Source organism: Echeneis naucrates, chromosome 8 (genome assembly GCF_900963305.1).
Source record: "Echeneis naucrates chromosome 8, fEcheNa1.1, whole genome shotgun sequence".
Taxonomy (NCBI): Eukaryota; Metazoa; Chordata; class Actinopteri; order Carangiformes; family Echeneidae; genus Echeneis; species Echeneis naucrates.
Genome location: NC_042518.1, coordinates 7,163,650 through 7,180,036, shown reverse-complemented (window position 1 = coordinate 7,180,036; position 16,387 = coordinate 7,163,650). Strand labels below are relative to the sequence as shown.

Here is a 16,387-nt window from a genome sequence, read left to right as displayed (position 1 = left end):
AGAGTAAACAACAACACTTTACGGCAGCAAACATGGCTTCCCACTTTAGCGGGGTGCTACAGTTGACCGATCTGGATGATTTTATCACCCCCTCTCAGGTAGTGTCACTTTTCATAACACCTATTTTATTCCAGATGGTTAACGCGACTGATTCACCTTACATCTACAAAGATAACCGAAGGCTGCCAAGCCCACGGAAACAGTTAGCATGCTCATTAGCTGTTAGCTGTTGTGGTCAGTGCTGTTGAGTAAGAGGGGAACAGACGAAATAACTGGATCGTTACTGACCGTTGTGTTTTTATTTATTTTTATTTCAACCACCTGGTTGGATTCCTACTGTTTGGTGATCACGACTATTATTAGAGAGCATTAAAATATAAAAAATCTTCGTAGTTAGCTGCTAATGTCAGCTATGACGTAACCAGGATGTAATAGCTACTCATTTGCAATCAGAATTTAATTGGATGACGATAGTTCAATGTTATTCTAATTAACAACATGATAGTACAGCGTAAGTAGAAGTTAATAGCGAAGTTGAGCTTTTCTTAGAATATTTTGTAATTTTCCCTCAACTTTGAGCATTGTGAAAGGAAAATGGCCTTTTGACTCTGGCTTATCTAAACAAACTTTGCGGCTGATTTTGCTTAAAAAATGTATTTTTGCTGTTGTAGTGGCTTATGCCATTGTTGTGTCCTCGTCCATTTTTTGCAGGAATGTGTAAAACCTGTCAAAGTAGAAAAGAAACAAGGTAAATCTGTGGCCAAAATTCAAATAGAAGATGATGGCAGCTATGTTCAAGTCAACCAGGTACGTGCTGAGGCTTAAAAAAAAAAACTGAATTAAAGAATTCTACCAGGAGGTACGCTGACTTTATAAGCTTTGGTTTTTTCAGGATGGTGGAAGGAAGAAACTGGAAAAAGCAAAGATCACATTGAACGACTGTTTGGCCTGTAGTGGCTGTATCACATCAGCTGAGAGTGTCCTGATCACGCAGCAGAGCCACGAGGAGCTCTTTAAAGTGCTGCACAACAATAAGGTAGAGATGGATATGAGCGTCTTGAATACTGTGTATTATGTGTCTGGTCAAGAATGTTTTTTCAGCCTTTGAAGGATGAGAATGAACAGTTTTCTCTGTCAGGCCAATGCCACTGAGCAGAAGGTTGTGGTGGTGTCAGTGTCACCGCAGTCCAGAGCCTCCCTCGCAGCACACTATAACCTCAGCAGTAGTGAGGCAGGCAGGAGACTTACTTCTTTCCTCAAAGGCATCGGTGAGCACAAAAACTGCGTTTCACTTTTTGATTATTTGTTCTAAAAGTAGATGGACATAAGATTAAAAAAGAAAGAAAAGCCACTCCTAAAATTTTCTGTTTACTAATGATTATTATAGGAGTTCATCATGTGTTTGACACAAGCTTTAGTCGGACATTTAGCTTGTTGGAGAGCCAGAGAGAATTTGTGGAGAGGTTCCAGAGGAAAGAGCAAGACAGCAAGGCCCTGCCCATGCTCACATCTGCCTGTCCAGGTATTTGACTAAAAACCCTGAATGTATACCACACGTCTTGACCTTTGCTGGTGACCTTTGTTGTATATACCCTACATGCCATTTGCCTCTCTCTCCCTCATTTCCTGTCAGCAAATTCTTTAGAAAGAGGAACAAAATGAATTGAATGGACCCCCTGCTATTGTAATTCAATGTTCTTAACACTACAAACATATTTCAGTCCACCTATGGGAAATAATTTATTCATGTAACATAAGCAGAATAAAACTTCAGATTTCCAAATTTCTCTGCAGCTTTGTCTTGTCGTTTGCAAAAAAATGACACACTGGCACACTTAATAAAAGACGGTTTCATTTTTTGTCTGTTCTTTACTCAGGATGGATCTGCTATGCAGAGAAGACCCATGGGGAATTTATTCTTCCGTATATTAGTACCACTCGCTCCCCCCAGCAGATCATGGGTTCACTGGTCAAGGGCTATTTTGCTGAACAACAGGTTGCGTATGAATTAGAATTTGTTTTTAGTATCAAAACAAATGGATTAAATGAAGAAACTCTTGACAATGCTTGACCTCTACAAATGTACATACATGTACAATTATGAGGAAAAGAATAATGAGTGGTCAAGTGGTTGGTATTGTGTACTTTGTTAGGGCCTGAATCCCCAGCAGATCTACCATGTAGCAGTGATGCCATGTTTTGACAAGAAACTTGAAGCCTCGAGGCCAGACTTCTACCTGAACAAAGCTGAAACCAGAGAAGTTGACTGTGTCATCACCTCTGGTAGAGTAATTGCTTATTGATTAATATATGTTTATGTGTATGCATATTGGCTGTCTTGTTTTATATACTTTCCACTTTCTCTCACATAGGAGAGGTTCAGAAAATGCTGGAGAAGGAAAATGTCTCCCTTAATGAGTTGGAGCCTGCAACTCTAGATACAATGCAAGTTCTATCACATATTACTTTTATAGTACATAAACTCCCTATAAAAGCCTTAGCTCAGTATTTTCAGAAGAGTGGTTGAACAGGCACATTACATTTTATTCTTAACTCAGGTTCAGCAGTGTATGTGGAAATGAGTTCCTGCGTCATGCAGGGAGCGGTTCAGGTGGTTACCTCCATCATGTCTTCACGTATGCTGCCAAGCATCTATTTGGAGAGGAAGTGAAGGAACTCACATATAAGACCCTCAGGTAAGTCTGTCACAAACAATTTTGAGGGCTAAATGGTAATAAAGGATTTAGATAAATTCTGCTTCTTGGATCACTTAAACCATAATTCAACATGAGCCCAGTTCTGTTGCTCATGTGCATCATTAAAGCGTGTTTTATGATCACAGTATATTGTCACAAAGTCGTTCAACCACCATCTTCTGTGTGAAAAGATTCCTGAATGTCCCTGTCTTCAGAACTCTACCCTTCTATTACAGGAATAAAGACTTCCAGGAAGTGACCCTTGAGAAGGATGGAGTAGTCCTGTTATGCTTTGCTTCCACATACGGCTTCCGCAACATTCAGAATCTGGTTCAGAAACTTAAGAGGGGAAAAATGCCGTACCACTTTGTTGAAGTTATGGCCTGCCCATCAGGTAAGGAGTAAAATCCTCAAGCATGAACAACATTTGTGTGCACCTTTTCTGGTATAGTATATGTTTGCCAAACCTTGAAAGTGACAGTTTAGTACCATAACATCCTTGTTAATATCACTGAAAAGCAAAGACAGCAAAAGTAGTGACTTAAGTTTGCTAGGACATTAACACCTGCCATGTTTCCTAACTTCTTGTTCATATTCAGGTTGTCTAAATGGTGGAGGACAGTTAAAGGCCTTACCTGGTCAGAACCAAAAAGAGCTTCTTCTAAAGGTTGAGGAGCTCTACAAGGCAGAGTGCTCGCTGTCGCCGGAAGATGACACTCATGTGGCAGAGCTTTACCAGTCCTGGCTCCACAGTGTTGGGGAGGAGCGAGCCAAAGAACTCCTGCATACACAGTACCACACTGTGGAGAAAATGACCAATGGGCTCACCATGAAGTGGTGATGAATGACAACAAAGCCATCCAGAAAATGACAATTTGTCGCTCCTGTGAGGGAATGGAAGTGTTATGTGGGAAAAGTTGGACGTGTGGGTTTAACGTGGGCCAGCAAACACATTTCCCCTTTTATGTGAAATTGTTTAAAAATTTTAACAATGAAATATAATCTTTCCTCATTACTAGTGATTATACATGCATATATTTTCATTTTGAAAATTAAATGTTATTTAATTGTAGCCATTTGTTTTGTAATTTTTTCAAGACTAAGGCCAACAAAATATAGACTTTTGTCTTTTATTGAATAACATTGACTTTAATGTACTGTTACAAGCTCTTGCAAAGTGGATACGTGGCATGAAAAGCAATAAGTTACAAATTCACATTCGTTGTGAGTAAGTTAATTTTCTTGCTTAATACTGCAAAAGCAAGCAAAGGAGGGATATGAAAGTAACCATACTGATATTTTTCAAAATCTTAAGTGAGAGAACGGTGGCAATGTAATCAAGGAATAATCATGAATAATCAAGAGAACATATCAGTTAAATAAAGCAAGTCAAAGAAATTAAGCTTCTTCTCTCCCAACAAAATTATTCAAAGCAATAAATACTTAAAACCCTTCAATCCCATTGTGGAAATTAATAACAGATGACAAATGAGTTTACTTAACAGGCTGAGAGATACACCTTCATATTAATTCAGTTTGTAAAAATATTTTTGGAAGCAGCTTTATACTGGCCGTTATGTGCAGATGTGGTTTTATAACTAAAATGATACACTCCTTGAGGATTAACCAGGCATGTAGCAGTAACCCAGCAGGTTAAATTCAGGGCAAAAGCAACAACTCATCATCCTCTTCAGTCTTGTGTCTCTGCATTCTGTTGTTCAAGCTGTTCCTGCTTGATAGCTGAACATGTCACAGATTTAGAGCCCAGAAACCGGAGCTCACGGTCTGAGAAGCCCCCACTCCAGGGCCAGCATGGCATGGTGAGGAGGAAGCCTTTCCTTTGGCTTCTTAAATTTGTCCTTCTCCTTCCGCAGGACTCTCAGCACCTCTATGGGGTCGGTTTTTCCTGTAAACCTTTGCACGCCTTCCTCCCTACAGTAAAGGAAGAGGGTAAGAGATTAACAGGTAAAATAAAGTATAATACACAATTTTGAGACAACACTTAGATTTACAGATCCTGAAACACAATCTGGCCAAAAAATTTGCCTGTTTTACTGACCAATCAATATAGAGTAGACTAATAATTACATAAATATGGACTAATTGGAAAATAGTTTTTAAAAAAATACACTCCCTGCTGTGTCCTTGCAATACTGCAAGAGGCAGCATAGCTAGCAAAAGGCACAGTCATCCTTTGTATTTAAATGTAAAACTAAAAAAACTCCCCATTCAGCTGGGACATATTATGTCTAAATCTAAATCTAAATCCTTTAAATCCTTTATTACCATATATTATATTTATCATTCTCCACTTATGACGAAACAATTGTCCATTGTTGAATATTTCACAAAAACGTGTGTAAAAATGCAAACTCACGAGAGGCGAAGAAATGGATTGTACTCAAACTCCTCCATTAGGGTGGATGGCACTGTGGGTTTGTCATCATCATCCCTTGCCTGCAAACACAAATCCCATGAAACCCACCAGTGAATATATCTTACTAACTGTATAGTCTAAAATAACTTTTGTCGCAGTGCCATAGACCATTGTTATCGACCAGTAACTTTTAGAAAAATATCCATGAGCAAACTTCAAAGGAAGAATATCAGCACTGTTTTTATTCATCATTTCCTCCTGCCGGAAGCCCTAACTGGAACAAAAGTCTGCATTACTCCACCGCTGGAAATAGTCCAAAATGAAAAGTATTACCATTCTTTGACCAACATTTGCTAATGACTACAGAGCTTTTTTCAGAAATTATTTTGCCTTTTCATCTCTAATAGGAACCACTGAGCATGGAGCAAAGAGGTATAGACTGGCGAGGGAAACTGGAAAGTTTTGTGAGAGGACTAATCCAGTATGGAGGATGCAGTGTTTTGTTTAAAGTAACAAAAACAGGAAGCATTACAAATTTTATTCTTTGAGCAGTTTTCATTGCTGAACTCACCCTGGCCCAGCTCAGCATCTCTTTAACCTTCTCGTTCTCTGGTTCCACCAGCATGGCAAACTTCAGGTTCTTAATGGTGTATTCGTGTCCACAGAACACCTTCTATATAGACGAGTACAGCAGTAGAGTGTTGAGTTCAAGTCAGGCTGAACTCAATACCTCCATTTTATTTGTTTGCTCAACAACATGACTCATTCTTATGCCAGCATTTATGTAAGGTCATGTAAGCTGTAAACATTTTTCTATTTCTGCTGACCGTGTCTTGCGGCAGGGAGCCAAGCACCTGGGTGAGATTATGGTACATCTGTTCTGCCGTCCCCTCAAGAAACCGACCACACCCACCAATAAAAAGCGTGTCCCCTAAAAAGATTTAAATGTCACAGGAAGCAGTCCATGTCATTTCACAACAACAACAATTCACAATATTCCAGGATTTATATCTCTAGCCACTCAAAACAGTGCACTGCACAGGTAAAAAGTGCAGGGATGCATGTCTGAGATTTTAACTGGATCACCAACTCTCCATAGTTACAAAGACCTGTGAACACAGCAGGAGCGTCAGCGCACTCATCCTCCCAAACAAAGTAGCACATGTGACCAGAGGTATGGCAGGGAGTAAACAGGCACCTCACGTTGATGGAGTTAAACTGAAAATAAGGAAAACACAACATCAAAAGACACTGAGAATCTGCATTTTTATGTAGCAGACACGTTGAAAGGACCACTGCATCACAATCCAAGTAAAGACATTTTACTGCTGTTACTTTGAGGGCACCTTGAGTTCCTGAGCATTGGTGACTTTATCAGTAAGACCGCCAATCCGATCGTCTCCCCCATACACCCTCAAGCCCGGAATCTCCTTCAGAAGTGTCTCATTCCCCCGGGCGTGGTCCCTGATCAGTGAGAGCTGGTAGTAACATTTACTTTGATGTGTTTTTATTTTGGTCTGTTTCGGTGTGGTGTATTCCTGCCTTTTGTATGCCAAACACTGCTTACCAGTGATGATGTGTGGTAAGAACAGCCGTAAGAGTGAAGCCCTCTCTGTTCACAATCTCTAGCAGCTGATACAAAGATAAAAAATAAAAACATTAAATGATTATTTTAGCAGTTACTTGCATAAGAAATGTGTGTATCTTAGAGCACAACAAATAGACAAGAGCAACAGTCAAAATAAGAGTCCACAGTTTGTTTGTTTTGTTTTGTTTTTGTTTTTTTTTTGTTTCTTAAATGATAACTATAACCTTTTGAGGATTTGCTGCTTTTCTTTGTCTAATATGATCCTAAGTTTTGGCCAGTGCATCAGACATAGAACATTTGATGACATTACATTGGGGCATTGCAATGACCATTTTTAGGTAGCAAATAACAAAAAACACAACTATTCAATGAATTGATAAACAAAATAATCATTATAGCTGCAGCCCTATACACATGTACATACTGTCAATGTGTCAATGTCATTTTTTTTTACTCTCCATGACAAAGACTGCGCCTGAGCAGCACCATGTGTGTCCTACCCGGTGTGGGACAGCAGGATCCACAGCTATGGCCTGTTTGCTCTGCTCCTCTATCACCAGGTACATGTAGTTGTCCTCCAGGATGGAAATGACCTTTACCTTCATGGTGACCCTCACGTGCACGCGCATCAAACGCGCGCCACACTGCGAAAAGGAGGTTTGATGAGTTAACACTGACTGAATGGACTGTCGTCCCCTGAACATCTGCACCAGCTGTTGACTGAGCCCAGCTGATCGTCATCCATCAGGCTGCAGCAGCGATCCAACTCCCTCCGGCTCTGTGTCATGGCGCCGGGCGTTCACTGAAACTACAACAATGTCGGTCCGGTAATCTACACAAGAGAAGGAAAGACGCCGTTACCTCAGTTTGACAGACTCCGATTCTTCTCTTTAAGCTTGTGGTGCTCTGAAAGTTACTATCCTACATTTCTGCGCTCAGTGGGAAGTTATCGCGACAGCACCGAGCCAAGTAAAAACCAAGACCTTTTAATCGATCCAGAAACCTCCAACCATGTGGGATTTTGGTTTGATTGAAGAAATGTAGTCAGATATTGATCCACATATGTAGCACATTCATGGAGAATAATTCATGTGTTTCATAACTTTATCCGTCAATTTGTATTCTTATTATTCACCGTCTTAATCCATATGCCACATTTTCTATCATTTTAAGTACAAGCATGTTTGTTAGGTTACGGTGTGTGGTTCATGGGTTTGTACTGAAGGTACCCCAACAAGCCATTTCCTGCAAATTATTGATAAAGGATCCATCGATTTATCTATACAGATATAACAGATATATCTGATAGGCTCTGCAGAACCTGTGTGGGTGAGTGAGGTATTACTGTTCATGGTGGGTGACCTCATGTAAAAGTAAAAGCACACAGCAGGAGTCTGATGAGCCTGAATGAGTAAAAACAGGGCCTTTAAATTAATTCCTTATCCATCAGCTACACGTGATCATTTCATAACATAATGCATACTTCTCAAGTGTTTTTATTTATATTTACATTAAATGGGTTATTGCCTTTTTCCCTAAAGAACATCATGCAACATTGTTTGTAACATTGTATTTTAAATGCAAAACAGCATTAATGGGATTAAACATCTTATGTTAAAACACCTGCAAGTATTACTCACAGAAATCTTTTAGGAAGAAAGAAAGCAAACACAATTTCCCCAAATCATACATTATTAACAATCAAACTAACTGCTTTTTAAGCAAATATGAAAAAACAATGGCCGGAGGAAACATTCCAGGTCAGAATAAACTAATGAGACTTAACACAGATAAGGAAATTGCTTCATCAATTTCCATTAGGTTTTACACATATTACAACATCTGTAACTTAAGTTGCTAATTCTGTTAATGTTTTCAAATTTAAACACTAAATGAAACAGATGAGTTTGTTCCTCACATCATAAAACTAAATAAACTCTGAAACTCCCATTTCCCATAGCAAACTTATTTCTCATTTAAAACATTCAATTAATGGCCATATATTCCTTCCGACACCAATCAAGCATCCCACATACAATTAAAACAACGACAGGTAACTTTGTAGTCACATGAGATTTGAACATTGTGAGAAGAGCAGTATACCTTGAGAATGAATGCAGCAGGTCTATTTCAAATGGCTTTCAGAATTAGTTGTAGATATTTTCTTTTGCATACAATTTACTTTTGAGCTTGTAGTGTGTACAGCAGTTGATCAGAAAATCAACCTGAGCACAGAGCACATCACTCTTTGGGTACCCGGAAGCCATCTTTTTCTTTCCGGAGACGTCTCATGGTTTCAATCGGGTCTTTCTGCTCTACGTGATCTTGGACGGACTTCTCTCTATGTTGAACATCAAAAAACAGTAATCACGCCAACATTACTTGAAAGTGTAATGAGTTCCAAAGAAACCCTGTTGTTCCAAAATAATTCTGTATTCAATTATTTTGTACATACTTAACCCTCATAAAGGGGTTGAACGTGAATTCATCTGCCAGAGTTGATGGAATAGTAGCTTCTCCATCACTGCATTTCTCCTGGAAAAAAAAAATTAAACATGCACAGTTGTTTTTAATTTTCTGTGACTGATCCTCTAATTGACGCAACAATTCTTCAAATACCTTTGCCCATGCTAGCTTCTTCTGAATGACTTCATTGTCTGGTTCCACATGGCGTGCAAACTTCAGATTGCTGACAGTGTACTCATGACCACAGTAAACACGCTTAAACAACCCCCCAAAAAAAACACACCATTGTTAGTCATTCTGTCATGCTGGCAGTACTTCCTGTGTTTCTTTTTGTGAGACATACTACATACTGCAATTCAATCAATCCCTTTAATAAATATCAATGTCTGTATTGTTATATTTAGCCTACATTGACAGAGGAGAAAGAGAATATATATATATACTGTTTCAGGAGGCAGGCGTCCAAGTATTTCTATCAAGGCTTTATACATCTGCTCTGCGGTACCCTCAAAAAATTTACCACAACCGGCCACAAATAGTGTGTCCCCTGCATGGAGAGAGAAAAAAAAAAAAAAAATAATAATAATTAAAAATTAAATTAAAAATACAAGAATTCAATATTGGCACAGGTCGCACTTCACATTGAGCTGACTTGTTATTGTGGCTGCATAAATACTGACTGGTCAAGGTTGACAGATGAACTAACCTTTCTTAGAGCATCAGCCTATATTTATTGAAAAGGTTATTCAGTTCTTACTGGTTATTAATGTCATTATTATTATTATTATTATTATTAGACATACCTGTGAAAACAGCTGGCGGCTCACTGCTGTTTTCTTTTGTCACATAGTAACAGATGTGACCAGTTGTGTGGCACGGTGTAAACAAGCATTTAATGCTGAGTGATCCAAGCTAGAAGGCAACGGCAACAATGAGTAAAGTGTCATTTATTTGGGGTTTTGTATTTAAATTAATGAATAGATAACTTGATGGTTTTACTTTGAAACTGTGGGAATGAGAAACTTTCTTTGTAATAGCATCAACTCTGTCATCTCCCCCATAGACCTTTAGCCCTGGCATCAACTTCACCATCTTCTCATTTCCACTAGCATGATCCCTAAGAGGAAAAAAATGATCAGTATATTGTTACAACTTCTTGGTTTGAAAGAAGGTGTTAAGTGGAGAAAGTTCTCATGAAGATTGTAACAAGTAAGTATTGGAAAACCAATTTATAACTTAACATGGAGCCTACCAGTGGTGATGAGTTGTCAGAATTGTTGTGAGCTTTACTCCATTTTTCCTAACAGCCTCAACAACCTGTTGGCAGGAAAAAAAACAACACAACTTGCATCATCACAAATTGAATAACTTCTTGTTTTGGACTGTAGATGACGCAATGTGCTCATATAACTTCCAACTACCATTTCCTTACAGTATGACTTTTTACTGTCTAAATAAATAAATTAAACAACTGCTCAAAATCATCAAATTCATTTTGGCAATGTTGCATTTTCCAAAAATTTTCATGTAACCCGTCAGCAATTTGCACACTTAATTCATAGAAGTTCACATAAGTTGATCACGTTATCTATCAAAGTAAATGTATCAAACTTCAAATAAATACAGTACAATAAGATAAACAATAGTTGCCTTTGACATGTTGCAACACGAGTTCATTTGAGATGCACGGACCTTTATTGGCTCCACTGGGTCAACGACAGCAGCTTCTCTGGAGTCCACATCGATCAGCAGGTACATGTAGTTGTCAGTGAGAGCCGGGATCAGTTCGACCCTCATGTTTGCCTGATCCACCAGAGAGGACTTCCTGACGGAGCCGTGAAGCAGAGCGGCGGCCCGGGCCTTGACTTCCACGGGGGCTACACGAGAAGACACCGGCGGACATGTTACACACACATCGGTGTCACGCTGACACGAAAACACTTTGGATGAGTCCTCGTTTAACCCCTTGTATCGTCGCTCAAACTTACAAACTATTTCATTCACGAGAAACCACCGATAAAACAACAGTAGCTGAAATACCTGTAAAAACGCGTCAGCGCTATCAGTTCACCGCCTGGAGGTGAAAATAGAGGCGTGATGTTGGTGTGACAGGCGGGATGGGTTGGGTTCCCTTAAACAGACCAACTCGCCGTGACAACGACACTAACTAAACACAGGCATGTTAGCAACGCGCAGTTAGTTAGCCTCCATCATGCACACAGGCTAATGTGTCGGGTGTTTTCGAGGTGAAGGAGAAACTCCGGGGGGGACGTACCAAATCTGAAAGCTGTGACAGCTCCTCTCAGAGTGCAGGCACCCCCTGCTACAGTCCTGAAAATCATAACAACAGCGTTTCCATCCTTATCGCTTTAGCATGAACCAGATAAGTTTGGTTCTGGCTCAGTTCCGCCTCCGCCCCCTCCTTTACTCCAGCCTCCCAGGCCTCACCAATCGAGTCTGGGGGGGTCAAGAATAATCGCTGAAACGCGTACGGGAAAAAAGTTATTGACAGTTTAGTGATGAATCCACGTATGTGTGGTACCATATGTGTGGAGTGTTTGTTTTACTTAACTTTCTTCAGCAAATAAAGTAAAACGCCGACATAATAGAACGTAAATAATTCTTTGAGTTTTGACCCTTCAGGTTTGCCGTAGGTGAATGATTTGCATTTAGGAGTTCTCTCTGGCGGTCAAAGTGCAGTTAAACCGGTACAGACTGACTAAAGACCGGCTGAAACCTTCGCATTTCTCCACAATGTCCTCACGGAACATATCTCGGTTTTGGGAGTGGGGCAGGAAGATCGTCTGCGTTGGGAGGAACTACGCGGATCACGCCAAAGAGCTCAAAAACGCGATCCCAACGGAGCCCGTCCTTTTCCTCAAGCCTCCCTCTGCATATGTGAGAGAGGGCTCCCCGATCCTGGTCCCCCTCTACACAAGCAACCTGCACCATGAGGTGGAGTTGGGGGTGGTGATCGGGAAGGGGGGCACCGCCATCCCCCAGTCCTCCGCCATGGAGCACGTAGCAGGCTACGCGCTCTGTTTGGACATGACAGCTCGCGACATCCAGGACGAGTGCAAGTGCAAAGGTCTGCCCTGGACCCTCGCCAAAGCTTTCAACACCTCCTGCCCGGTCAGCGAGTTCATCCCCAGAGAGCGCATCCCCGATCCGGGCAACGTCAAGCTGTGGCTGAAGGTCAACGACCAGCTCCGGCAAAGCGGCTGCACCTCCCAAATGATTTTCTCCATCCCCTATCTCATCAGCTACATCAGTGACTTCATCACCCTGGAGGAGGGGGACCTCATCCTGACCGGGACCCCCAAAGGAGTCTCCGCCGTGCAGGAACACGACGAGCTGCTGGCTGGCATCGAGGATGTTGTGACCATGAGCTTTAGAGTTGACAGACAAGAGCATTAGTGGGGAAAACGTTCAGACTCTGGACAACTGAATGGTTTGACTGGAAAGTGACTCTAACGCTTTAAAAAACAAACAAACAACCCTTAAATATCGATATGGATCAGCAGATGGCAGTGTGGTGCCATCAAGGCCATACTCCGGATGGATTATGCTGCCTGGCTCAGTGTTTGAGTTCTCAAATCAGTTACTAAACAATGACCTTTGTTTCTGTTGTCATACAAAGGTCATTTATCACAGACTGATGGGTTTGTTTGTTTTTTTTTTAACTTGCAATAATGTGTTGTGAAAACCTTTGTTACCTATAAAGGCACTATGTTAAAAAATGACAGAAAAGTATGACTTTGTCATCTGCAGAAATGTCAGATGTATTATTGGAAAATGCCCCCTGTCAGTTTTACATTATTGTATAAACACGATTATGATGGTGATGATTATCATGGAAGGAAAAGTTATTCTGAAATGATAATATAACAATAATTAAAAAAAAAAAAAGACATGATTTTGGCTTTTGAACTTATCACACCATCTGCCTTACTGCATTTTTTTCTGTCTCATCTTCTATATTTCAGATGGAAAAAGGCAGTCTTGAATCAGCTCAGTGATTGTATGTGCTGTATCCTTCAGAAACAAAAGCAGTAAATAAAGTTTGAGTTGAGTAAATAGTCATGTTGAGGGAGACTACCTGGGATTTCTCTGAAATTTGGAAGACATGTTTTGGCTGCTGAGACTTTAATGGGGTCACACTGGAAATGCCTTACAAACCATATTCTTACTGCTGGAGCACAGTGAACCTTGTTATATCCTCAGTATACTATTACCGGATTCATCTTTCACAATTAATGTGTCAAAAAAGACATTATCATTTAGTATAATTCTGTTCAGCCGGTGTAATTTTAACTTTGACAGTATCTACCTTAACCATGACCACATTTTTCCTGGCCTGTTTAACACCTGTTCCAGGTTCAATTACAATTCTCCCACAGGCTTCTCTGTTTTCAGGATCAATCAGAACCTCTATCAACCTGTCTCAGGCCAGTCTGCTGTAACTTGAGTTTGTGTTCATCATCTTTCTACGCCTGTAGGGCACGTTATCTCCGAGACTCACACTCCCCAAACCTCGGCCCTCAGGGGACTCCTGGTTATATGTGTCCATCATAAGAACAGTTATGACAGACTCAATTAGATTTGGGATCTGGGAGATGTGGATGTGGTCTGCTTTCCCCACCATGTTTGAACAGGGCTAGAGCAGTGGATGGTATAACGTGTGCTCACAGGTGTTGTCTTTAATAAGATATGAATCACTCTTCATTGTCACTGTGTGACTGGAGGTATTAACACCCTCAGAAGTTTGAACAATGGCTTCAAAGCTCAAGCTCAGTGCTGGTTTAGCATTCAGCCTGAGAAAGTATATTCAATGTGTCCAAGTCAGAGAGGATTATGTAGGGACAACTTCTGATCTAAAAGGGACTCACAGTGATGTCATACATGACATAAAGGTGGAAACTGAGCCAAATGGTCAAGACTTGGGAGGATCCTTTCTTTGACAAAGTAGATTTTCTACTGCATCCTATAGAGAGATGTACATTTTTTTTAGTCTTGCCAGCAACATGGTTCAAGGAATCTTGTACTGTCAGACATTGAATCACCACTTTGGTCCAGATGGAAATATCATTTACGAATATCTAAGACCGGTTTTGTAACTATTGAATGAACTGGCACAAAATCTGTAGTTCCCAGGTGAAAGGCCTACATGACTTTTGAGACCCCCTGAATTACTGTTTCCTTGGTAATGCCTTAGCTTTCAATCTCGTGTATGTATATGTATATTTTTGTCTAATATATTGATTTATACCTGCATTTCTACTGTAACTTTAACAAGCCGTATGTGAAATTTTACCACAGACATGCTACAAAATCTGTTGGTAGCCATCAGTCCATCAGCAGGTTTTACGCAGAGGAATGAATGTTGCTGGAGGTGATTGGGTCAAATCTCTCAAGTTCACAAGGAAAATAAGTTAGACATAAATGCAGGCTTCAACATGTATCCATGTTTCATATTCATGGACCCTGAAGGGAAGCTATATGGTGTTTCTTTTTTGCAATCTTTATATAAAGAAATGTGTCTGTTTTTGCCCATAATATACATTGTGTGTGTGTGTGTGTGTGTGTGTGTGTGTGCGCGCAAAACTTATCCCCACTGTATTAAATAAGATACACACTCACGTGGCAAGGAAATGTATTTCAGTTCATTTTTGGAGAGGCAGCTGGACAGCTGCATCTGTCTGGTCCCAGGATGCCTTGTCTTCTTTTGATATGTCTCATGTCATTGACGTTTTGAAGGGCTTCCTTACATGCTAACAATTCCAGTGTACTGATTTATTCAGTCTCTTGCCGAATTAATAAGTAGATATTTGGGGATTAATAAGGCCACACAGCAAATACGCCAACCAGTTTATATTTTTTTACAGACCAAACTCTGGGACTGTAACTCATTTTTGTAGAACAACAAATAGGTTCTTTGGCAAATGAGAAGAAAGACCAGGTGCGAGTCTCTTTGATTGACTGCATGTAGTGTGTTAACATTTTGTTTGAAGATGTAAGTGAAAAGCAAAGTGGCTATAACATCACAGAACCTAATGCAGACCTAAAAACTAAAGACAGCATTGACCCTAACCCTAACCAGGTTTCTTCCACATGTGTTTGGATTTCTCTAAGCCAAATAAAAGGAAATGCTCTCACAAAAGTGATTCAAGTTTCCAGATGAGTTGTATTTTGATATTTTAAGTATGTAATTTAATTAGTTGTGTGTAAAAGTTTTCCATCCGTTTGGCAGGAGTGTCCCAGTTAGTACTTTATCAACCAAATGTAAGCCTCTCCATAAATTCTAATCGTTCAAGTTTCCCAATCAAGGCCCAATAAGGAGATTATAGCTGGTAGAATGAAATGGTAACTTAAGTATGTGCTGAAACATGTCCAGAAAAACAATGTTATAAAATCTTATTGTAAAAGTTCTTAATCCCATATCCTTAAAAAGTTCCCCAATTTACGTTGCACTACGCTGGCCATTTGAAAATCTCTCAAACCCAAATCACTTTCTCATCAATTAAAGCCAAAGTCACAATTTAACAAGATACTGTGAGGCCTAAACCGCAGAGAAGAGAGAAAATCCCCGAGCATTTCTTCCTTGAACTGAAGGAGACTGTGGTATGGGTGGAAAATGTGTGGAGTCCTCGGTATGAACTGTCTTCATTTGTGGCTGCTCATGGGGAAACTACTTTCATACTTCTAATCCTCCTTTTTTATCTGCCTTGTAGAAATCAGCCCACTTTCCTTCAACGCTCCCCTCACAGTCAGGGTCATCACAACATCAAAGTGCTTCTGGTCTGTCATGCTCATTATTCTAACCAAATAAGAATGACCACACATGATATGCATCTCTCATCAGCCCATATCTTAAATATTCAAAGAGGCCTGTGAACCAGGCCATGTTAGGTGATTTTCACTCATGCAAACAAATTCACAATGGTATGAATTATTGGCATACATTAGACTGTGGGCTGAAGTCCTTGAAAGCTTCATGGCAGCCAGAAGTACTGTCCCCATGAGAATGGAAGATTTGGAGTTTTGTGGATCTGTTATTTATTGTCTTTGCCTTTTAGTTTTAAACAGTTGTAATCAAAAGTGTCCATCTTCTGGCCTGGGCATGAGTATTGAGTCTGATAGCTCTTTTTGAGTCTAAACTGTTGCATCCAGGGTTTGGTGCGATGTGAAAATGAAGTAGTACAACAGCATCTCTTTCTGAATTATGAACAGCATGTGTTAAATGTGACACTGGGCAGCCAA

At 40.1% G+C, this 16,387-nt stretch overlaps 4 protein-coding genes across 7 annotated transcripts; 2 read left to right on the top strand and 2 right to left on the bottom strand.

The window, feature by feature from the left end:
- The first annotated feature begins 30 nt into the window (after positions 1 to 30).
- narfl (nuclear prelamin A recognition factor-like) lies at positions 31 to 4,124 on the top strand. 2 transcript variants are annotated; one of them, XM_029508572.1, is made up of 11 exons: positions 31 to 98; positions 712 to 807; positions 893 to 1,054; positions 1,154 to 1,268; positions 1,388 to 1,522; positions 1,878 to 1,996; positions 2,154 to 2,283; positions 2,373 to 2,445; positions 2,559 to 2,696; positions 2,933 to 3,090; positions 3,296 to 4,124. In XM_029508572.1, the coding sequence occupies exons 1-11, from the start codon at positions 33 to 35 to the stop codon at positions 3,535 to 3,537; spliced, it is 1,434 nt and encodes a 477-aa protein (XP_029364432.1). In that variant the 5' UTR covers positions 31 to 32; the 3' UTR covers positions 3,538 to 4,124. The 2 variants fall into 2 exon arrangements, with proteins under 2 accessions (XP_029364432.1, XP_029364431.1); XM_029508571.1 differs by having other exon boundaries at positions 893 to 1,036; positions 1,139 to 1,268; positions 3,296 to 4,122.
- On the bottom strand, positions 3,819 to 7,649 carry LOC115047561 (hydroxyacylglutathione hydrolase-like protein). Of its 2 annotated transcripts, XM_029508584.1 has the most exons (9): positions 7,523 to 7,649; positions 7,162 to 7,305; positions 6,641 to 6,705; positions 6,420 to 6,537; positions 6,183 to 6,291; positions 5,901 to 6,004; positions 5,645 to 5,746; positions 5,074 to 5,153; positions 3,819 to 4,628 (listed from the first exon to the last, which is right to left on the bottom strand). In XM_029508584.1, exons 2-9 carry the CDS (start codon positions 7,288 to 7,290, stop codon positions 4,475 to 4,477), a joined length of 861 nt encoding a protein of 286 aa, XP_029364444.1. In that variant the 5' UTR covers positions 7,291 to 7,305; positions 7,523 to 7,649; the 3' UTR covers positions 3,819 to 4,474. The 2 variants fall into 2 exon arrangements, with proteins under 2 accessions (XP_029364444.1, XP_029364443.1); XM_029508583.1 differs by lacking the exon at positions 7,523 to 7,649 and having other exon boundaries at positions 7,162 to 7,514.
- A 492-nt stretch (positions 7,650 to 8,141) lies between these two features.
- On the bottom strand, positions 8,142 to 11,541 carry LOC115047562 (hydroxyacylglutathione hydrolase, mitochondrial). 2 transcript variants are annotated; one of them, XM_029508586.1, is made up of 9 exons: positions 11,403 to 11,541; positions 10,820 to 11,004; positions 10,380 to 10,444; positions 10,127 to 10,244; positions 9,931 to 10,039; positions 9,571 to 9,674; positions 9,281 to 9,382; positions 9,117 to 9,196; positions 8,142 to 9,002 (listed from the first exon to the last, which is right to left on the bottom strand). In XM_029508586.1, the coding sequence occupies exons 1-9, from the start codon at positions 11,467 to 11,469 to the stop codon at positions 8,903 to 8,905; spliced, it is 930 nt and encodes a 309-aa protein (XP_029364446.1). In that variant the 5' UTR covers positions 11,470 to 11,541; the 3' UTR covers positions 8,142 to 8,902. The 2 variants fall into 2 exon arrangements, with proteins under 2 accessions (XP_029364446.1, XP_029364447.1); XM_029508587.1 differs by lacking the exon at positions 11,403 to 11,541 and adding an exon at positions 11,168 to 11,371.
- A 117-nt stretch (positions 11,542 to 11,658) lies between these two features.
- fahd1 (fumarylacetoacetate hydrolase domain containing 1) lies at positions 11,659 to 14,737 on the top strand. The gene has a single exon (XM_029508592.1). The coding sequence runs from the start codon at positions 11,882 to 11,884 to the stop codon at positions 12,542 to 12,544; it is 663 nt and encodes a 220-aa protein (XP_029364452.1). The 5' UTR covers positions 11,659 to 11,881; the 3' UTR covers positions 12,545 to 14,737.
- The last annotated feature ends 1,650 nt before the right edge of the window (positions 14,738 to 16,387 follow it).